General features: G+C 35.3%; 1 protein-coding gene across 2 annotated transcripts in view; it reads left to right on the top strand.

Annotated features, from left to right (window-relative positions):
• The first annotated feature begins 821 nt into the window (after nucleotides 1-821).
• Nucleotides 822-25,236, top strand: part of LOC134795071 (PAS domain-containing protein cky-1-like) — a 126,665-nt gene continuing 102,250 nt past the window's right edge. For both annotated transcript variants that reach the window (XM_063766917.1, XM_063766911.1), the window contains exons 1-2: nucleotides 822-1,284; nucleotides 19,099-19,209. In XM_063766917.1, coding sequence (XP_063622987.1) covers nucleotides 19,178-19,209 — 32 coding nt within the window. In that variant the 5' untranslated portion in view covers nucleotides 822-1,284; nucleotides 19,099-19,177. The remainder of the gene's footprint in view (nucleotides 1,285-19,098; nucleotides 19,210-25,236) is intronic.

Raw genomic sequence — 25,236 nt, 5'->3', positions numbered from 1 at the left:
CACATTTTCAGTGCTCGAACCCGTAAAATGCTTACGAGCACGACGTGTGCTTCGTGCAAGTTGAAACAGTGAAGCCCGCTACCTCTCCCGCGGGTACTGTGGCGCGACCCGCACGTCAAACGGACGGGCACAAGGTAAGCCGAGTCATCATCAGTCAACGACGATACCGACCGTTAGACGTGTGCCTCCATGCAAGCTGAATCCTGGGAATATGTATATCGAACACTTTTGAATACTGTTACGTATCTGTTAGAGTTTTCTATCTATAGGATTTAATAAAGCCCTATAAAATTTACGACTAACGATAGTTATGTAAATTATGAAGTTAGCAGCTTTTGCGACAGAACATGCAAGTTAGTAGATAGAGATAGTGCTAAACAGCTTTAATCAATACACTCTAACACCTGCCCGGTGTGACTGTAATCTTAACGTCGTAGAAACACAAGATTTTCCTTATTATCAAGTGACATTACGAAATAAGTTTTACTATAAAGGGTTAGGTATAGGTACATAATTTGTAATATGAAAAACTAGGCAATATTTAATTGCTTTAGACTACTTCGTCGTTTTGGCTTTTACCTCATATTTTTCTGTCTACTCCCTATATGTTTTAGTCAGCTGATCACCATTAAAAATGAAAAGGAAAAAGAAGATAAATTCTTGAAATACATCCAGTACGAATGTGTCCTAGCGCACGCACGCTCATGACGTGCAACAATATGGTTGGGACCGTCAAAGCCTCAGTCAAAGGTCAACTTTTGATAAACGTGATATCGTATCCGTAAGTTTTCGAGCATCAAGTTCTAATGCATCCCATACTGTGGGACTTGAGAGGCTGTGTTAGTCGAAAAGCGCGCGAACTCAGTGTAGCGCCGATGCCCGTGCGCACAGCACGCCCGTTCGCCCGCGTCTGCGCAAGCGCGACCTGTCAAACTCGTTGACAGTTCCGAATTTGAATCCGAAACGCCGATTGGCGTTTTCAATTTTTCATTATTTTCTTTTCAAAATGGGACCTAGGCCAGATTTCATGCATGCTGTTATTTAATAAATTGATAAGGTTTTTATTGTTGTGACACTGTTTATCAATTATGACTGCAAAATAGGCGTGAAGAGTGCCTAAATTTGTGTTAATGGATTTCTAGGTCTGTTGAATTTTGTTTAGTGATTACAAGGGCAGTCTTGACTAGTAGGTGTGAACTGATAAGGTGTGAACTTTGGAATACATTTGAATTTGTTGAGTGTATTAGATGCTTGTAGTAAAGGATTGTTTTACAGATAAACACGGTAAGCATGTTCATTTTCTCTATTCTAATACCTCTTTTATTTTGTATCATTACTATGTATGCTTAACTTAATTATTTATATGTTGAGATTTTATCGAAAGTATACTTATACTGGGTATACTAATAGAGTGTGGGAACTTTACAAAAAGTAAGAAGGCACCTATATGTACCTGAAAATGTACCTACCTAGACCCCTACTCAAAATATTAAGTCAATCACTGAATAGTATTTTCAGGACTCTAATATAAAAAAAACGAATGGTGCATTACGTCCATTACTCTGGCGAAGCACTCTACATGAGCTCTACTTACTTTATGTCTCGACTGAATTAGTATAGCTGATCTTACTTATTATAATATACAAATACAACTAGCGTTTATATATAACCATACATTTTAATTTTAACCAGACATAGATTTCAGGACTATGAACCAGTTTTGCAAGATAGGTAGGTACTTATTTTATAATTTAATCCAAACGCTTCATTCTTTTTTTTTCTGGAACAATCTTAAAACGAACGACATTTTGAGTAAAAACAAAGTAGGGTCCTATACTTTTATAGCTACCTACATTTTACATGTAGGTATGACTTAAAATATTTTTTACAAATTTTAATGGACGTTTTAGGGGAGCACTTCTATATAATAATTCACTTTTTACTTTACTATTCAGTAATTACGACGCTTACTGTTGTATTGCCGCCTATGAAGTGGAATATTAGACTGAAATTTAATGTTTCATGTGTAATCTGACTATTTCTTTAAATGATAACTGTATTGACCAGGCGGCTTAGCACGGTCGCGTTTTTATCCCTTGTCACCATGCCTGTCACGTTCTAACAAGTACGTAAGTGCGAAAGGGACGCGCATAGTGATAGACGATAAAAAATGGAACCGTGCTGCGCCCACAGGATTGGTTAGCATTGTCTACGTGAAACATATGTTTATTACCTACATATACATACTTGAATTTTGTTGTCTAATGATATCTATCATTCAACTTTTTACTTAATAAATATGCCAAGCAAATTACGGAACTCAGTTTTCGTTTGTGTTTTGCAAACAACATCATGTCAAGATTTAACTCTTGACTATGGTCACTGCATTTACGAATGTTTGCTATCAGAGTTGGTACCTAAATAAAACATACCTACAAACTTACACAAAATAAGTTTTTCCTTTTATAAAAATACTTGAATAGTTAGTTAAAATCTTGTAAGTAGGTATAGTTAGTAGAAATTGGCAATAATGAAATTCCGTTTTTTGGGTTCCGAAGCCAACATAGAACCCTTTTAGTTTGTCCACCCCTATGTCTGGATACGTGGCTTATGACATGTGACAGCCGAAGCTAAAATAATCACGATATAATTAAGTATACATAACTAAGTGAAGAGGAAAACTACTTATTTATAATCAGAGAGTAGACATACAAATAACATGTTTACACCTACAAAATTCCTTACCTACCTAAACTGTATGACGCAGGGGCATGCTTACGATGATCATGATATACCTACCTATATTTAGAGTCAGACCAAGACAAGTTTGCAACGATTTTGATAGCACACCTTATTTATACGTCATAATTTCATAGAAGTTTGAAGTTTAAAACTTGCACTGCGTGTGCTATCAAAATCGTTGCAAACTTGTCTTGGTCTAACTCTAGCTGTGTATTCACAAACTTTTAGACGTTGTGTATTTATTGTAATAACGGCTGCAAAATCATACACATTAGCCGCTATAGAGACCAAATTGCACATGGCCGTTTTTTGGCTTAAACAGCCAAAATAAGCAGCGAAATGTTTCTCTCATTTGCGCCATTGCAGCTTCATTCACAGGGGGAGGTGTTTTAAAGCGTGTAATAATAAATACTTACCTATAACTTCACACATTTGTCAAAATAGCGACAGTTTCATGTCTATACACAACGTGTTTTGGTTTTTGCGCGGTACCATAGTCTAATAAAACATGGTCTTCTCTTCCCAGAGTGACACAAGCCTACGTCACAGTAACATTGCCACTTTAAATAGCGCTATCGCATATTATCATATAGCGCTGTCGCGTGATGACGTAGGCTTGTGTCAGTCATGTGACCACGAAAAGACGGGAAGAGTACCAGGCGGAGTATATTATTATACCATGCGCGGTACCTATCATATTTTCCATCCTACTCCAATAGTCTATCTTCTCTCTTATAAATATCCGTTTTCATTGCACATAATACCTATGTCCTTTCCGGATTGCGAATAGAGAACCATTAATGTCACCGGTATCAAAAAAACCGGACAAGTGCGAGTCGGACTCGCCCACCGAGGGTTCCGTACTTTTTAGTATTTGTTTTTATAGCGGCAACAGAAATACATCATCTGTGAAAATTTCAACTGTCTAACTATCACGGTTCGTGAGATACAGCCTGGTGACGGACGGACGGACGGACAGCGGAGTCTTAGTAATAGGGTCCCGTTTTTTACCCTTTGGGTACGGAACCCTAAAAATTAACTCTTATTTATTAAAATTGCTAAGAGTACCAACAACAAGGCAAATGTACCGTGGTAATTAAGTAGGTACCTACCTAAGACATATAATGTTTGGTTGAAAACCGTAGCATCAGTTAAATACAGCAACATTAAAGCTTAACTAAGATATGGATAAAACTTACATACTCTCTTTCGGAATTGAAACGACATCACAAGGCGGACCGTAATAGGTGGCGATCAAATATAATTGATAGGCTCTAGATAGATGCAAATAAATACCTAAATCGAACCGGTCGCCAACCGGATATAGTTTTAAAGTCACGGCGCCACAGAGTATCTGTACAGCGGCATCGATTTTTACCATAGAAGGTAGCATTCTATAGAAGTTTAGTGGTATACGCGTACCTCCGTGAGGGACAAAACATACGCAATGCGACACTATGATTGGTCGAATTTATTTGTTGCCCACCATAATCCATACTAAATTTAAGGTGGGGAACAAAAAATATGTGAGACTGTGACAAGGACAAACAATAATAGCGCTTTCGCTGCTACTCCTACTGAAAGATACATAAGACTATCCCGTTTTGTCAGTTATCCCCACCACTCATGCCCAATCCAGTTTAATACTAGATTCATGGTTTTTACTGACGATGGGCTGATGCGCGGAAGACAGGTGCTTGTCAAATTTTATTTTACATGTGAACTTTTATGTCTATGTCTGAAGCACTACCACCAGTTTTAACATTGACATATTCACTCACGTTTAAGTAACTTACTTTCTATGCATCTCGCTCGTACTCGCATATTAGTGCAAGCGAGATGTATAGAAAGTAATTTACGTAGACGCGAGTTAATCTGTCAATGTCAAAACTGGTGGTAGCCGTACTGATGTGTCTAGTATATATTACCTACATGATGGATTATTAAGTAGGCACTAATCACGAATACCGTTTTGGTCATTCATTAAGTAATAATACAATTGATGAATAAATAATAATCCAAATATATTAAGGGACAATCCTACACAAATCAATCTAGTCCTACCCACAGCTAAATAAGCTTATGTTCTAGGTACTAGACGTGACGATATATATAATAGATACCTACATAAAGTTAAATACATAGAAAACATCCATAACTCAGAAACAAAATAATATATGTACCTATGCGATAAACACATAAAAAATGCCCTTGCCAGGATTCGACCCCGGGACCTCCTGCTTCGTATTAGGCTTAGGCTATGTTAAATTATTATTTTATTTAAATACATTTTATTACATAAAATATACTGAATTAATCAATCTTGTAAGTTTAAGCTATACTGCATGGAAGTGAGAAAAGTAGTAATGGTGTAAAAGTACTACCGCTGATTATAAACGGTCGTAATCCACTCGGCCGGGTGAAGGGTCACGGGTTCGATTACCGCCTACTGATTACTTTTACGTGTGGGTAACTAATTTGATTCCATTTTTTATAGAAAGGAAAGTGTTTTCTCCAAGTATTTTTAAAGGTATTTTCTCATAAAAAAATCTAAGTAAATCTACGTACGTTTACAATCGAGTTATATCTCGACGCATCGTTGTCCCGAATAACATAATAAATATGAAGATGGCAGCGTCTCTTAAAAACAAAATACTCAGGATGAAGCCCGTCCAGTATCCACGAGCAAATATTTAAATTTCAATTCGAACGTCGCATATCAATGGGGAGCCATAAGCCACCGGGCTTTTGTTTTTTAAAGGCAAAGACAATAAAGAAAAAGCCATAGAGGGAAAAAGAAAAAAACAATTGGAAACAGCATCTAGATTCGAAGCACTGGCTGATTCGAGTCTGGAAACAAAAGAAGTCTGCTCCCGCCTGACCGAGATCTTAGCGTACGGTCGCAGGCGCATCTCGTTTGCTTTTTACTTGCCCTTTTTTACGCTCCGTTCCACGAGATTTCTTTTCCCTGATGCATCACAATGAATTCTATCGAATGACAATAGCTATTTTTGTAATGATTGTGCGTTGGACAATTGTACGAACGAGTACGTCTATATTATAATCGATGAAAGCTTTTGAGATTTATATTTAATGTGTATTTACGACGAGTAAAACAGAAGTCAGTATTAAAAATTCTTATTTTGAGTGATCGATATCTGCTGACTCACTCTCTCATTTTATTTATATTAAATATAGTACATTGTAGGAGAGGACGGAAAACCGCTAAAAGATGGACGAGTGCGTTTGAGGGCCGACACGTTAGTGGAGGCTATCAAATAATACGAGTCCATCTTTAGCGTTTCCGGCCGAGGCATTACATAGTGCTTTTCGCGACTACTGCGAGGAAATAAGAAAACATTTGCATAACTATAAGTACTAGCCCGCGATTTCTCTGGTAGCAAATTACTAGCCACTGACTGTACTGTCTCTTAAATTTCGGTAGGCGTCAGCGTAAGAATATAATTTTCTTCACTAGAAGAACTCATTTTTATAGCGATCGTAGATACGAGTTTCTTATATTTTTAGTCAAACACAATTTACACTATCCAATTCAGTAAGTATTTTCAGATCCCGCCTTTTTTACTTTTTTTATCACTTTTAAGAGGCGTTTTTCTGTTATTTGCTTCAAACCGACTCTAAACTTAGAAGCGTTTTTGCTAAAAAAAACCACAAACAGCTACAAAAGTAAAAAACGCCTTAAGCGTGAACTGAATGGATAATTGTTAAAAAAAAATGAAGTTATTGGTTTTGACATTTCTTTTTTTTTAAAGAAGAAATTGGTTTCTTTAAATAATCTAATTTTATTTTTGAAGGAAAAAGTTGCGCAAAAAAAAAACCTTTTATTGATTTTTTGTTTTAAATGATACTCATTGTTGTAGCGAATTGTCACCAATGACAGATGATGATAAAAATGAAACATTGTTGTTCAGGTGCTACAGCTATAGCCTACTTTCCAGCTTGGTTTTAGACCATCTATTGCCACATTTCCGAACAGTGGCGTGAAAACATCATTTGTATTACATATATAGAAGCATAGTGAACAACATCTACAGGTAAATATCTACAAAGATTGAATTTAAGCTAAAACTCAATCTTTGTTGCCGACTTTGCTTCTAACTATACATACGAGTACATATATGATACATTTGTTATACTTACGTAAAACGGTACTTTGATTTCTATACATACAAAATAAAAAATGGAAGCCTCAGAATCAATTAAAATTGAAGTTATGAATACATACGTTAAGTGTGATTTAACTCTTAGATCATCGTTGCATATTTTAATTGGTGCATGGGAAAACGGTTAGTCAGGTTCAGGGTTCGATCCCGACCAGGATATATGTTAGTCATCGTTGTTCGAGTGACTAATGTAATTGATTGTAATCTGTAATCCAACTAACAATCACAGTAAACATGGTGAAAACAGTAAAGTTGTAGTCAATTACATGTAAGTTAAGTAGTAGGATATTTAATCTATACATTTTTATGAAGTTTTTGTTGGGTACAAAATAATTACATTTTGATTTAAATATTTTCTGTTTATTCTGTGATTGGTAAGGTTTCTTTAATAAAGGAATAAAGGATAACTACCAACTAGCCATCCAGTCGAACTCGTTCATAACTTAAATTATGTCAACGTTTAATAAATTAGAGTAGTAGGTATATTAGAAAAGTATAAACCTTTATAAACGAAAATTAGATCCTACATAAAATAGTGTGCTAAGTATGACTACCGCGTAAAATTCTGTGTACTATGCATTGACATAGAAGCAAATGAATCTTAATAGTAATTAGAATCAGTGGTAGGTATAGTAAAAAACATAAACAAGAAAAGTGATAATGTACAGTTGAACGGTTTTAAAACCTTTTTTATATGAGTGTATAATACACCTATTATACGCTCATTTAAATGTGAGAAGGTGCTTGATATGTTTATCAATCAAATAACATCCCATATAACCATTCCAGTCGCAGAATCACAAAGTGGTAACTAAATGTCAGATGTGTCGTAACAGAGTCCACACAATGTGTCTAGAATTGTTTCGAAACAAAGTGTCGTCGCCGTGTCTACACTTTTCCGTAACAAGGTGTCGACACATTTGTGTGCACTTTGCGTGCGGTTTGCGACTAAATCTGACAGCAAATTTGTGACAGCAAATGTCAATATAAAATACCTCTTGAAAACCAAGGTTTGTCAAACTACTATTAGTGTCTCGTGTGCTCGTAATTCTAGTAAGTCATCATGGGCAATGCAAATGATAATAATCGACCGAAACCATATAAACACCCAACACCCGTCAACCTTTTACAGAAAAGTTTTTAAAGAAATTCAATAAGCTACTTAGGTCAGGCAACGAATGCTCCAAAAGTTGTAGAGGGAAATGCTCGGAACACAATTTTTGACTCCGTAACTCGGTTTGACAAGTTAGGAGGTGAACATATCAAAAGTCCCCGGCCGTAGCCCTTGAGCGGGGGGGAGAGAGGGGGCTTTGAAGGTCCCATTTTCCCGTTTTTCGATTATATCTCGGAAACTATGCATCTCAGCGACATGGCCACTTATACAAAATGAAAGGTAATTTAATTTGTTACAAGTTTATTCCGTCAATTTTTTCGATATGTTGAATAGTTTTTGAGATATCCGCTCTTGAAAGTTTATTTAGGGCTCTCAATTTTATCTTGATATATCTATATCAGTGAAGGTGCTAGGCCGTGTTTGGTATCGTTTTCGTATAAATCTGGGGTGCTGAATCCATTTAAGATATCACATTGACACCATTCCACAAAATAAAAATAAATCTTTTTAGGGTTCCGTACCTCAAAAGGAAAAAACGGAACCCTTATAGGATCACTCGTGCGTCTGTATGTATGTCCGTCTGAATACACAAAATAGTTCTTTACCTATAGATGACAGGAAAACCTATTAGAAATGTGCAGTCAAGCGCGAGTCGGACTTAATGTACGGAACCCTTAATACGCGAGTCCGACTCGCACTTGGCCGGTTTTTTTGAAACTCTTCTTGACGCTTAACCGCTGAACCGATTTCGTTGAAATTTGGTATAGAAATAGTTTGCGTCCCGGAACAGGACATAGGATAGATCTTATAACCAAAATCATCTTTTGAAGGTGTGAAAAGTGGCGTGGAAATTTGTACGGGAAATCAATAACCGCTGAACCGATTTATATGAAATTTGGGATGGTCTACATCTTTGATTTAGTTAAAAATGATGAAAAAACATGACTTCAAACCTAAACTTAAACAGTATTAACTTCAAGAAGTCAATTCTGAATTCCCCCCTACACCTCATTTCACACCTTTAAAGGGTGATTTTTGAGATAACTTATTATATCCTGTCTCGGGACTCAAAATATATGTGTACCAAATTTAAATTAAAACTGTTCAGCAGTTTAAGCGTGAAGAGGAGTTTAAAAGAAAGTATTTTAATAAGTTTATATGTTTTTACTTCGGAATGGTGTCAATGTGATACCTTAACTAAATTTGGTACTGCGAATTTATACGAAAACGATACCAAAACATGGCCTCGTAGCTTTACTGTTGTAGAAGTGAAAATAAAATTGAGTGCCCTAAATTCTTATTACTTGGCCAAACTTGTGTAGAAGGAAAAGGTAAAATAAAAGTCTTCGGCAGGAATATAAGACACAAATATATATTTTTTTTTGCGTTACTATTTCATTCATCAAATATAAACATACCTTGATTATACTATTCTAGTGAGATCCTCATAGATAAACAAAAACATTTACTTAAAAAATTACAAGGTCGAAATGTCACGGAACTTTTTTTTTTTCCTTTATTAAGGGGCTTTTTCGATTGAACGAATATGTCACCCCATAAAAAACAGACTTAATTAACAAAGTTAAAAGAAAGTAAATAGCTACATCTAGTTTAATTACATCACACATTTCTGTCCCTCAGACCGCACTTAACAATATTTAGTACCTTTTCAACAACCTCAGACATGGGGTTCGAAAGGTATAGGTATGTATTACATAACCCAATGGAACTGTCATTGTCATGAAATATCTGTCTTCTAAGTCGCTCATTTCGGACACACTCCATTAAAATATGATACACATCCTCGACGCGATTACATAAGGTGCATAATTCCGAATTCACTTTACGCATGAGGTAGGCGAACTTATTCAATGGAATGTGTCCAGAGCGCAATCTCAATAATAAAACTAGATCCTGCCTACACAACACACTATTATCAATCCAAGGAGAATTAAAGGGTTGTGGCTGTATTGTCTTATACCAAATACCTTTGTCCCTAGATCTCTCGTCGAAATATTCCTTCCACAATTCGCGACACTTTAATTTGACTAAATGTAAACAGTCATTATTGCCCCCATATAATGTTTCAAGTGAAATTCAATGCCATCGCTGCATGCCTGTTTTGCTAATGCATCAGCTGTCTCATTGCCACTTATAACTACATGCGATGGAATCCATTGCAATATTATAACTTTTGCCATAGATTTAGTAATATGTGAAAAATATAAACTTTTATGACAAAAAAAATCTGGACACAATTTAAGAATCACCCAATTGCGTCGAGGAATCATCTGTATTTTTGCATGTTTCATTACCTCCTCGCTTCTTTTTTGTCCTTTGTATTCTGTAGCAATTTGTTAGATCTGAAAATAAAGATAACTTGCGTCGTCACGGATGTCGATTTATAGGTTTTAGGGAGTGCAGAATTCGAAAACGATGATCATTTTATAATCCAAGATGGCGGCTACGTATTTTGTCATAAAAGTGGAATCCAAAATAGTCATCATTTTCGAAATCTGCGCCCCCCAAAACCTATAAAACGACACCCATGACGACTTTTATGACAGTGCATGGCCGCCATTTTGGATTCCAAAATGGTCATCATTTTCGAAAGCGGGGCCCCCTAAAACCTATAAAACGACATACATGACGACTTTTATGACATAGTGCATGGCCGCCATCTTGGAATCCAAAATGGTCATCATTTTCGAAATCTGCGCCCCCTAAAACCTATAAAACGACACCCATGACGACTTTTATGACATAGTGCATGGCCGCCATTTTGGAATACAAAATGGTTATCATTTTCTAAATCTGCGCCCCCCAAAACCTATAAAACGACACCCATGACGACTTTTATGACATAGGGCATGGCCGCCATTTTGGATTTCAAAATGGTCATCATTTTCTAAATCGGGGCCCCCTAAAACCTATAAAACGACATCCATGACGACTTTTATGACATAGTGCATGGCCGCCATCTTGGAATCCAAAATGGTTATCATTTTCGAAATCTGCGCCCCCTAAAACCTATAAAACGACACCCATGACGACTTTTATGGCATAGTGCATGGCCGCCATTTTGGATTCCAAAATGGTCATCTTTTTCAAAATTGGGGCCCCCTAAAACGTATAAAACGACATCCATGACGACTTTTATGACACAGTGCATGGCCGCCATTTCGGATTCCAAAATGGTCATTATTTTCGAAATCGGCACTCCCTAAAACCTATATATCGACACCCATCTCGACTTTTATGACAAAGTGTTTTGCTACCATCTGCATGCAAGACATTTCTATTATTTTTACGTACAAAAATGGCCCCCTGTTAACTTTCAATCGAGATTTAATCGATAATTTATTCGATTAATATTCAGATTAATTCAATTTCAATCTATGTTAGGTCGACTAAACTAATCGCGATTAAAATTTGAGAATTAACTTTTTTTATTCCATTAATTAGTCGAATAAACAGTTAATCGATTAATGCCCATCTCTGACCACGGCATTTTTACACTTTGAGAATATCTGAAAACAAATCAACACAAGGAGCCATTTTGCAAATCCAGTAACATACCAGTAACTTTGTTATTACTTTTGACAGCGCGTGTCATGTGTCAACACAGAGTCGACACAAAGTCGAAACATTTGTGACTGCAATATTTCTCAGCCTTGAACCATATTTATACATCATAATTAACAAGTTTCGTAGTATGTAAAGCGTTATTTCTGTTATTTAAGTATAGTATACGCATCGAAGTACTAAAAATGCTTCAAATAATATAGTTATGAACACAGGCACTGAGAAGTAAACAATTTCATTTCCGGCTAAACTAAAACAATGTGGTGGCGCGTTGATTATATTACACTTAGTTTATCAAATCACTCGAGCAGTTTAATTCCCCATAATAATTTAAGTCATATTGTAATATAAATGCAAACAATATATAATTACGTCTTGTAATCCGTTTAAGAGATGGCGTATTAATGTCACTTATTTTTATTTAAGTATTTTTCCATCTGACAGTTTCCATTTGACAGGAACAAAATGAACGAATGAACGAATGATTTTGGCATAAAGTAGTCGCAAACCCGAAACAATGTGTGCACACGGCGACCACACTTTATGTCACTTTGTGTCATGTGTCGACCCTTCCCCATTTCTGGTAACTGTGTCGACACGGCGACGACTCTGCGACTGGAATTGTGACCGAAACAGATGGTGTCGACACAAGATGTGTCAACACCGCGTCGTAACGGCGACTGGAAATGGTTGTATGGGATGTAACAGGATACAATATATGCATATATCTGGTAGGTATCTGGGGTTATTTGTTAAGAAGAGCGCGTGTATACTTAGCGAAGTAACGCTAAAAGGCAAATAATAACGAAACATATCTACACTTATTTAAAGTGCCACGTACCGCTTTAAAGCTTGTTAACTTTCAACATACTGAAACTAACAGGATTTATTTTCTTTATGGAATGAATTTATCTTTTATATAATATAATAGTTTATTTGTGTAAAAAAGGGTATAAATTGATGTTACATAATATTGTTTCCAATCCTTAATTTACCATAATACATGGCGTACAAATATTCTTAAATTACTATCTAATATTAAACTTCCATTAAAATGACACATTGAAAAATAATAAAAATACAATTAATAATAATTAATAATAAAATCATAGATTGTCAATATCATTCAAGATTACAATTTGTCTTATATAAAAATATACAATCATTATAAAACATAATCAATGTACCCATCAATAATAATAATTTAGTGTGACTTGTAAGCTCAAAGTAGAGTCGCAACCGGAAGAAAGTATACAAACATGGCAAGCTTGTAGCTTGTGTAAGTAATACAAAAAATAGAAGTGGAAGCATCAAGCAACTTGTCAAGTGGGCACTTTCCACTCTTTATCTACTTGTGTGTCATTTTGCAGTTTTTCATTGTTAATAGAAAAAAGGTTGAAGTTACAACAAAACTACCAATGATTGCATCTAATGGAAAATATTTTGTTCATTGAAAGTTTTGTTAAAATTTAACCATTTTTCTAAAAACAATGAATAACTGATAAATCGGATACAAAAGTGGGGGAATGGAGAGAAAGCATCCATTTGATAAGTTGCTTCCCCTTCTATTGTATTTGTTACAAACATAAGTTGCCAAGTTTTTATGATTTCTTCCTGTTGGGAAGTACTATACTTTTAAAATTTGTTAGGAAAATAAGCCGGACCCTTTTCATTTCTCATTCTCTGAAAGTTAACTCATTACTTATCTATGAAGCGGATTGAAAGTAATACTAGTACCTTACCCTATAGGGAGTTTTGCTTTCCGAGTATATTTTTTTGTCATTATTTATCTGTAAAAATTAGGTTCAAAATGGATTTGTGATGTATACATAAAATAATATTTTTCATTATCCAGAAGAATCAAATATCTAAGCAAAAGTATATTCTCCCAAAAGTGGATATTTATATAAACTGAAACTTCAGAAATACTGTTAAGTGGCCTTTTCCTGCTTTTGCAAATATTACCATAATTTTATTTTAAACATCACAGAGTTGACTGAACTAACTGCTTTAATGGAAACTACAATACGTAGCACAGCTATGCGTTAGAAATTAATAACCGTAAGAAAACTGAGTTTTGTCATACACAGCTCCGGAGATTGAAATTATGATAAGACGGTGCATTAGTTCTGGCAGCGTAATGGCGGCGATTAGGCTACGGAGATGTACGTTTAGTGAAATGTGGATCGGCCCGGGACGGTGATGGAATTGTGCACATGGGCTCGGTGTGATTGTATTTATTAGTTACTTACTCTTAAAATAAGTAAACGTGCCAACTGAGATTAAGGACAATAGTGCGTAAAACCTTTCGTAATGACATCGGATGGATCAGTGTAACGTGACTTCCAGATCTATAACTATTATGAAATCGGAGAGCACACTTTACAGTTTTGAGTGATATGCCTGATGATAAGGTAAGAATTTGGGAAAGTAGGAATTAAGAAAATGCATGCATGATATTCCACTACCCTCAGAATTGCCTCAGAATTTGAAATGAATACAGGGTAACTGACTTGCAGTGGCACGCCTACCTTAATATTGAATGAAGTTCTATTTTCAAAAATGAATTAAGCAAGACTTTTTATGACTACCTATGAATAGTAAAGGGCATATAATATACGTATGTAAATATGTAAAGTACAAGCACTACAATAACAACAATTTTGTATTCTAGCATTGGCGTTTTGTAGCATATTTGATGAAATATGTACACGTACATATAAATGTAGATCCTCTCGATCATTTACGAACAGGACTTACATATTTACAAAGGAATCATAACGAGCAAGTAAACCTGACATAAAATGTAACCTAAAACAACACCAAATGCACCAAAAACGTTTAAACAAAGACCACCTGCGTCCACCCCGTAAGTAACCGCTAAACGGCGGTGTTAATTCGACCTCTACTTACCACGTGCACCCTTCGTAAACAGTCCTTCCAAGGGTGCTAATGGGGGGTCAAAATGGGGGGTAAATATTGTTAGCATTAAATTTTGGGATCAAGTAGAGAATATGTGTGTTGGAGGTTCCCCTTCCAAAAAACCTGCTGTATAAATAGGTACTTACATAGATTAATTATTGTTTTCTCTTATTAAATAATTAGGAAAAACTTACAAAGCATGAAGATAATATTATTTTCAATCTACATAAGTAACTTATTTAACACAAATGAAGTAGGTAGGTACCTATGCATATTGTACATATCTAGGATGCAGTAAAAATAGTAGTGTTTTTAACAGTACCTCTATCTATGCATTATAAAAAAATGCTAAATAAGTGAATATCAAGTTGAGGCAATAGATAAAAATATTTCTCGGCATTTATTTCTATACTTAAGATTATTCATCATTATAGACATTTTATATCTCAATACATATATTATTTAGAATAAGCTGGTCGTGGCATACTGTTGATATTTTTTTAAATCTTTCTCGGAAACTGATATATATATATTTACTTATGTACCATAAACAACATTTCAAAGTAGAGAAGTTATTATGTATTATGTAGGTGTACGAGAAGGTATTTCATATTATCTACATGAATAGTAAAACATTCCTGCAAATCCCATGGGAACTCCGAATCACACTGACGTTCAGAAACAATATGAAACAGTAGACACCGAATCGCGCAAATCGAACAAAACAAACAATCCGATATTCTATTATGGTGATCGTCTATCTTTCTCCACCTCGCGGCGTTAGAGAAAGACGCGGCTACTGGTTGAAATGTCATAGGTCATTAGGTCCTAGCCATGTAGGGATTGCAATATGCCAATATGGTACTAGCCGTGACTCTAGTAGGTAGTAGGAACAATAGGTTATTGGGTATAATATTTAAGCTAAATGCGTAGAAGTTGGAGTCTGATGGCTCTGATAAGAATAAGTTAATTGTGTGTCGATAAAATGGTCTGCGTGAAGTTAGAATATCCATAGGAGGCATAGAGAGTAGGCACTACCCTGGAATATGCCAACCTAAATTTACTATGTATAGTCCTAAGATTTAAGTATGTAGGTATGCAGGATACAATTTAATTATGTAATACATAATGCATACAGGATAAGTACTGTTTCATATTGCCTCATAATCGGCAAAAATATGTTTTCATAAAAGCACCCAAAAACCGAAAAAAAAGTTTCAATCATATTTTCAATGTAAAGGAACTCGTTTTCAAAATAATAGTTTATTGAACATTGCTCATAAATTCTTTAGTAATAACACTTTTACATGGAAACAAGCCTGCAGCTATCAATTTATCAGCCATCGCAACTTGAAGGTTCTTTATTTACACCAATTACATTTCTTTTATAAATAAAAGCCCAAAACCAAAATGTGTCCAATCATTCGACGAAAATGGACATAATCACCTTAATGCAGGTCCTTAATACAATTCGGACCCAATTGTTGAACAGTCATTTAAGTACTTTAGTTTATTTTGTGTATAGCTATATATATATGCCACAAACTCAAATTGGACCTATTAACCTGAAAGGAGTTTAAGTAAGTATATAAATAAGTTTGGGTGTCATTATACGGTGTTTTACCACAGCGGTATCTTTGTTGATTCTCGGTCAAACAAATATTGTTGTGAGTTCACCTTTCGGGAATATGAAAGTCGTTGATACTCGCCATTACTTAACAGCGATATTTTGTTATATTTTTTTTTAGTTAATAAATGTTTGATTTGTTATATTACTTATATCTCAACATTCTGAACACAATTTAATGCGGAATATTTTATAATTAATGATTTATTTTACTAATATGTAGTATGATGCTAATGATTGACTGTTAAAATATTGAAAATAGAGGATGGCGAATCCTGTTTCCACCGTGATACAGTTTAATACTAGTACGGGGAACAGATGTAGCTTACTTCATTCATAAAAATCATAAAATGTTTATATTATTTTATTGTAATCTTTAATACTAGTGCAGTTAACTGGCCAATTGTAGACCTTATTCTAAAGACTTAGGGATTATGGTTGGTCACTGAACTGTGCGGTAACTACGCCAATATTTTCTTTGCACTTAGCGGCTAAGGTTATTAACTATAATTATAGTTGTGAACTAAAATGTAAGCTAAAATTGTGTCCTTTATTACTGAATAAAGATATTTGTATTTGTATTTGTATATGTATAGCAGTGGCGGTCAATATCACTACCAGTATATAAATGCCTGTCTGTGTGTTACTTCTTTACGTTTTAACCGATAAACCAATTCGAATAAAGCTACTAGTCTAAAATAAACTTATGACGTTTCTATGTCAATATTTCATTTTAGTTCGATGTGTTTCTATGTAGCTAACATATCATTTCGATGTCGGTGTTATAAGTTTCACTCTATGTATTGTTATATAACATACTTACAGTAATGTATATCTACGTCAAGTACGTCATCAAGTGCCTACTGGCGATAGATTGTAGAAGTGTTCTAAAATGGTTGGTTTTACTTATTTGCTATTTTATTAACGTCTGATGATTTTAAGTTTAAACTACTTTTGCAAGGATTTTATTTTTAAACATACGGATACGAAGACAAAAGTATTAATGACTTCATAGGCATCAAGCATAAAAGCAATTTTACTTTTATAATTGAATGTGGCCTGCCTATTGCCACTTCAGCTTGCTAATCCGGTGGGCTATGTCGTTGACTTTAGTTCGTCTACGGATCTCCTCATTTCTGATTCGGTCACGTAGAGAAACTCCGAGCATAGCCCTCTCCATAGCTCGTTGAGCGACTTTGAGTTTTGAGAATACACGCACGCAGAGAAGACGCTGCATTGCACGCAGAGAAGATGGCCGATGGGGTCGAAAAGTGCTCGAGTGGAGACCACGGACTAGCAAGCGCAGCGTAGGACGTCCACCCACAAGATGGACAGACGACCGATGGATGCGGGTCGCTTCCAACCGGCACGTATGGAGGTCCAAGGGGGAGGCCTATGTTCAGCAGTGGACGTCTTATGACTGAGATGATGATGATGATGATGATGAATTGAAAGTGGAATTCATAGTTTAAAAGCAGTACCTACTAACAAAATATTTATAAGTGTTTCGTCTTTACTTATTTTAAAATACATTATACCATGCAATCTTAACCACGAAAGCTGAAGACACTGGTTCGATTACAAGCATTACCTACAGCTATTAACTGGGCCTTGGTCACTTTTTTTCATATACAGGGTGTCCCAGAAATCGACGTCAAGCCGTAAACGGATGATAGACCAAGTCATAACAGTTATCATAAAAATACAAAAAATAAATCCAACTCATGTTCTTTAAAATATAAGGTCACTTTAAAAATTCACTAAAAAATCCACACCCTGTAATGGTTCTTTAACTCTTGTTAATACAAATTCCATAATTTATTATAATTTTTTTATTATTATGTAATCTTCAATAATTACAGGTTGTGGATTTTTTAGTGAATTTTTAAAGTGACCATAATTTTTAAAGAACATGAGTTGGATTTTTTTTGTATTTTTATGATAACTGTTATGACTTGGTCTATCATCCGTTTACGGCTTGACGTCGATTTCTGGGACACCCTGTATGACACATTGTTTCAGTTTATTATTTAAATAGAAGTGTTTCTACTTAAAATAAACACAAGTTAAAATATTTCATAAAATACTTTTGAGTTATTCCATAGTTAGAACATACCTTGTATTTTGTACCTTATTAATACAGCTTTAAAACCTTTAGAGTAGTTTAGAGCAAGCGTTACAGCTCCTTGTCTTATTTGACCAATAAGGTCAGTTATTACTTTAATAAGCAGAAGTCATAACACTCCTCCTATGCCCATATTCGATGCATCGCCGGGCAACGATTGGTCAAGGCATAGCAATGCTAATGAAAAAATTTTAGCGCTCCATATTCGGAATCGCAGTTCCAGAACCTTTTTAAGACAAACCAATAGCTACTAGTTAGGTATCAGAACATTTTCTTTCTTTGTCAAATTGCAAATTACCGCTTAGAAGCAATAACAGCTTAGATTTTTAAATCTTTTTTCTTAATTTTTTTTTCACATTTTTTTTTTCTTTTATAACTAATTTCATTTTCGTCCTTATGATCGATTTGTATTATGGTCCCTGCGCTAGCTTACAACCCATGTGATTTCTAATTCTACTCCCTTGTTTTAATTGGCTTGCTGTAGCGATGACATTTACCTAAGATTTAGACACCTTTCAGAACACATTTTGTAATTTTTGACCTAAAATGTATTGAAATGACATGTTTCAAAATTTCAGTAAAAACCCTTAAAATACCTGTTAGCTTAACCCTTTCGCCGCCATTGACTTGATATGAAGTCCGAACATTTCGTGCCCCACACGCCACGACTTGATATCAAGTCGTAGTTTTGGTCAGGTTTGTATACGAGCAATTTTTGACATGGCGCTGATGACACTTCATTACTTCATTGACGTGGCGGCGAAAAGGTTAAATACTAAAAGGTCATCTCTGTTGACAGGTGACAGCAGTGGGGGCTTCGTTAATGATGCGAGCGCGCGGGGCGCGGGGGGACGCTGATCAAAGCGTGCCACACACACATGAGCAGCTACGCACACAACATGTTCACCAGGTTGGTAAAGATGACTCACACTGCGAAGTGCCACGCCCGACAATCCCAAACCCGTGATCACAGACAATGTCACACTCAAGAAATGTTGGAAGTGGAATTACTTCATTTTATCCCCGGTTTAATCCTGTTTACATATGTAAAAATCTTTAATCGCATCCAATAGGTAGAGGGAGTTCCGGAGACTTGCCCAGGTGGGTGATGCTGATGAACGAATGTATAAAAAACTGGCCAAGATCAAGTAATTTAATGTAATTTATTATTAATTACAAGGGGGCCAAGTTGTTGTTTAACCTCTCGTGCTAATATTGATACCCGAGCTAACGAAAGATACCACAATTGAACCACGAGCGTAGCGAGTGGTTCGGAAAGTGGAACCTTGAGCGTTGCGAGGGTTTCAAGGCACGAGAGTTAAACAAATTTTGCCACCGAGTGAAACATAAAATTTTTCACCACACCAACGCAAGTAAAATATGAACTGTCATATCAAGCCAAATCAAATCCAAATGAAGGTCTCATCTATTCTCGTCAATTCTATATACCAGCAAACATAAGGTAACAACTCAAAATTTGCATCTGATTACTTTGCCCCACATGTGGATAAAATGCAACTGAAAGCAGTTTTTGAACAATCAAGAGAGGCTTTTCCAGCTGGTGTGGTGAAATAGTAGTTTTCGATATAAGTGCGAGAAGTATGTCATTTTGCACGAGTACCGAGGTTTCTTGACCCGAGCCGATAGGTGAGGGTCAAAACTCGGGACGAGTGAAAATGACACTTCCGCACGTGTGTCGAACAACGTTTTTTAATACAATTGCGAAAAAACTACAATGAAATAAAAAGCACAGTAGTTAAAAGAGACAGTTTTATTTATTTTTTAGTCCAATTACGAAAATAATACCATTGTATTATTATTTGTTGCCAAGTACTGATGATCCGGAGCTTCGTTGATGATTTTTTTCAATATCATCTGCCGTCAGTACTTTAGATTTTATTGCTTGATATCCTTGCGACTTTCTCTTCAAAAATGCAGTCAATTGTGTGTAACTACCTATATTTACATCGTTTTTTTGACTTTATAATTGTTTTTAACATTGAGTAACTATTTTGACCACATAGTTGGCGCCTGATATTTTTCAGATAATTCAAGAAAGTACGCCAACAATACGGTTTGCTTTTCTCGTTTCCAGTTGACGAAATGTTCATAGGCAGCAATGTATAATGCGGCCCAATACATTCCACGACTCTTCTTTTTCCATCATAGTCATCAATCATCATCATCACTCATCAATATAGGTTTCAGACCTTGTAGGTAAATGTCATTTACTTCTCTCAAAGTAGGGGAATTTTAACAACATCACACTTGGTTATTAATAATTTGGAAGTGTGTAGATTCGATTTTGTAGCAAAAGCTTTTTGTTTATTTTGGGATTTGTTACATTTCTGTACTTTGTGAAATAAGGATTAAATAAATAGCTGATAAGTTTTTACTATTTTTATTTATTTAACAAATGTGCATAAAATAATAAGAATAAATTTAAATAGGACAGAGCATATTCGACTGTGTTTAGTCCGTTTCCAATGTTTCCATATTGCGTCATTCCGATTTAGTCTATTTTTTTCCTTCCATCTCGCAGACAGAAGTATATCAGTCAGAAAACTGAAACGAACATGACACAAAATACAAATAAGAAAAAAGTAAATACTTACCTAAATAATTAACTTAATTATAATTTTCTATAATTATACAATGAAATTTAATGGAGCGTATTTATTTTAGAATGTAGACGTCATGTCCCATTTGGAGGAAAAAATATTCACTACACTGGCAACATTTAGAAGAAATGGCGGCTGACGAAAATTTTGATTTTTGTATTTACGATTATGTAAAAATATCACATTAAACTCGATACTTACGCGTGAAATGTAATATCAAGCGGTTTGTTTTTATTATATGATGTGTTGTGACACCTATTCACTGTAGAAACAAGCATCTTTCCTGTAGTTTTTGGATTTTAAACGGGAGGTGTACACAGACCGATTTGACTTTGAGTACTGCGAGGGCCGTTCGAATACGATGATGCGAGTGTGACGTGACGTCGCACTTGAAATGGCTTCACTGGGGGTGTACGAACTAATAATCTATGCCTTATAAATCTATGATTGGGCCCCATACATTCCACGAGTCTTCTCTTTCCGCACCGCGAAATTATTTTAAGATGCTAATACGAGTGTATTGTAAGTCACTGATTTAAACTTTGATTTTTACTCATTATTATTTACTACAACGGGGCTGAATCGAGTAAAATTAAGTTTTAAATTTACCTCCGACGTGTCGAGGACGGCGTTGTCCCCGTGGTCTCGTGGTTTCGTGGTCGTGGTGGTGTATTGTAGGTATTTGTCGAACGTTGTGACACATACGTAGTAACTGGACCAATATTTTGAAATCAATTTGCACATTTCGTCATTTTTTAGCGATAGTGCGTTAGCGGCCATTTCAAAGAATTATGTATGAATTTCGAGGAAATGTAGATTCTTTGTGATAGGTATGTCATTATAGGTACTTACGTCATTTACTCGATAGTAGGCGCCATCATCATGTCTTAAAATTATTCGGGTATTTTGCAGTATTCGGTACTTATAGCATATACAAAAATTTAAAACAATTTTAGTGTAAAATAAAAGAAATTTTTTTTAGTGTAATATAAATGTCTCATATATTGTGTTTTTTTAAATATGTATTATGACAAACTATAGAACGAAAGAATATAATACCCCGCAGAAGTTGGCGCCGTCAGAAAAAACCAGAATAGCTTTTAGTACGCTTTCACTGTTTTAAAAAAAAATTACCTTGACCAGGTTAGTAATAGTAGTAGTAACCTAGTAAGCAATATGACATAAAGTTGACAGTATCATTTTACTGTATGTATAATATGAAATGTAATTAACTCGTACAATTTCAGTCAGTCTGGGACATTCCTTTCAGTGGGTAATAAATATTCGCTTGAGAAAAATAACTTTTTTTCATAAATACAAATCTCACATGAACACAACCTGGACAAAATGCTTGTACAGATTATTTGTATAATTCAAATCAAATTAGATCTCGGTACAGTTGTTCTGTTAACACTTCTGCTGCTAATAGGTGACGCCGGGCCGCTCAAGAATTCACGTCAAGCGTTAATTGCTTATTACAATGAACGTAAAGGCACGATCCATTTGACTGATGGTTTCGAGTCGCACCTTATTTTACGAACATCAGATATACTTTAACGTTTTGACATAAATTTAAAACAACTAGAGGTTTAAGAATAATTAAATCGTTAACTTTAAAAACCTAAATGTTTTTCAAACTTGCAACTATAATGTATACTTAGGTACATGTCAAAGTATAGGCATAATATTAATTTAACGATTAAGACAATAATGGTTAAGTGTTTTACTACACTCAGGACCACAGAAAACGGGGCGTTCTTGCCGCCTCGCCCAATCACCTAGCGTATAAAAACATTTTTGTTGGAATCATTAAGGGCAATATTTTTGCTTTGAATTGTTTATAGAATCCTCCAACAAAATAAGAGAAACTATAGCCTTAACTAGACTAAACGACAATAAAACGCGTCACCAATTAGGGTTGTTATCGTGTCTCAAGTTTAGGAACGCTGTAATTTACGTATCGAGTTAGTGTCTACTACGTAAGTAAGTAAATATTAAAAAATAGTGTCCTATAGAAAATTTGGAAACGGGTCATGGCGAAACATACGACGAACGTCTATATTACTAATTGTATAACATTGTAATAGGTACAGTGGCGTTCAAACGCATGGCTAGATGTCGACCGTAATGCCTTAATATTACGGTTGAAACATCCTCATGCACTTTTGAACGCCAGTGTACCTAAAGCACAACGGTGTGTCGTCGCCAGTACCTAAGTTTAAGAACAAACTGGGGAAATCATAGGCATGTCCTAAATAAAGTAAGTATATTATTTTTATTACGAATGCCTATAGGACAATGGGTTGTCTATTGTTTGTCCGAACATTATATAAAATAATACTCATATGCCCGAATTTTATTTGCCCGAATTGTTTGTTTACCATAAAAATGATGTGACATACTCTTTGTTTACCCGATTATTAGATTCCAGAACGTACGAGTGCCATACGTGTTGTTGTCTATATTATTAATTGTAATAATATTATTTAATAGAATATTTAACCTCACCTAACCCACTTTTCCAGTAGTATTTCTTTTCTGTAAGGGTCGCAGTTCAAACCTAACCTAACCCATTTTTCTAGTAGCATTTGATTTCTGTAAGGGTCGCAATTCAAACCTAACCTAACTCACTTTTCTGATAGCATTTCTTATCTGTAAGGGTCGCAGTTCAAACCTAAGCTAACCCACTTTTCCAGCAGCATTTCTTTTCTGTAAGGGTCGCAGTTCAAACCTAACCTAACCCACTTTTCCAGTAGCATTACTTTTCTGTAAGGGTCGCAGTTCAAACCTAACCTAACCCATTTTTCTAGTAGCATTTGGTTTCTGTAAAAAAATTATATTATGGCTAGTGATAATTATGGCTTACAATGATGATGACAAATGATATTATTGAAATTGATTTTATGGGAAACAAAGTTTCTGGCACGTGATTAATATAGTAAACAATAAGTATTGCATATGTAATTATGGGAAACAATATAATGGCTGTTGACTATTATGGCAAATGAAATTCTGGCAAGTGGGTGTATATCAGGACAATGAGGGTCAAATTTTGGACGATTTGGAAAAAATACAATTTTAATTGTGTGATTTAAACTAGGCATTTACAAAGGCAAAATGCGTATCTATGGGGTACCTATCTACCTACACATCTTGAAAAGGTATTACCTACTTCGAAGCAGTAGCTAAGCAAGTAAGATTTCAACGTTCAGGCAGGTGAGAAACACATACATATTCAAATATGTTTATCATTTATTAAACAACAAATGGTAATTTTGATTTGTAAACGCTTTAACTTACCGACAAGGCCGACGTTCCCTACATAACTCAAATTGTTTCCCATTTTTTTGTTCGCCTCAAACCACTAAAATAACGTAATGCGCGTAAGACCATTATGGCGGCGGTAAGGCGTCGCGCACACAACGAGATAGCCAATATGGACATAATGGCACGACATTAAAATGTTGGTTAAGTAGTACTAAAGAAAGCAAGAATGTATCTGGAAACATGAATCTTATTCATTATTTATTGTTTTACAATAACTTTAATTTAGTAATTAGAGATTTGAACTTCTAGTTAGGTATTTTTTTTAATCATTTATATAGGTACATACAATATATATACAGTGGTACTACTAAACGAAATTAATAACTAGCTTAAATCTAAAATAGGCCCCTGAGGCATTGTACCAAGGATGCTGGCGGCATTTTCCTCGCTGTATCGCAATGCTGATACGTTGTGCGAGGTAGCCGCCAGTTCTTCGGTCACCAGTTACGTCAACCAGACGCTTCGCGATTTCTGCGAACAACTTATGCGCGCTGGGACCCCATGGACCTAGAGTTTCAACTCCAAATGGTACAAAATGGTACTCTCTACCGAGGCACGGTATTTATTAAGTGAATTCAGCCATAAATATTTCAACTCTTTTTAATGCTTACCTAGAATCTTACTTAATTATAGATTTACGCGAACATAAAAGTCAAATAACTTGTAATGCCATGGTTGCAATAAACGATTATGGTTATGAAAATATAATTTAAGAACAATTATGTTTTTATTATTATATACAATGCTGATAAGAAGGCCATACACCTATGTCATAATTCATATGACGTAGGAGTTTAATCCCGGCACGTGGTACCGATGTACCACTTGATAACCCGTAAGCCGATCATGGCCTATTCAAAATCATTCAACAACCGTATCAGAACCTTCCATACAACTATCTCGCACTAATACCGTGATGTTAAACGAGATAGCAACACTGAAAAATCTTATAGCAACAGAATTAGACAGCCCACTGCTATCTTTTACTA

This window comes from Cydia splendana, chromosome 1 (genome assembly GCF_910591565.1).
Source record: "Cydia splendana chromosome 1, ilCydSple1.2, whole genome shotgun sequence".
NCBI classification, from domain to species: domain Eukaryota; kingdom Metazoa; phylum Arthropoda; class Insecta; order Lepidoptera; family Tortricidae; genus Cydia; species Cydia splendana.
This window is presented reverse-complemented; position numbering and strand designations above follow the sequence as displayed.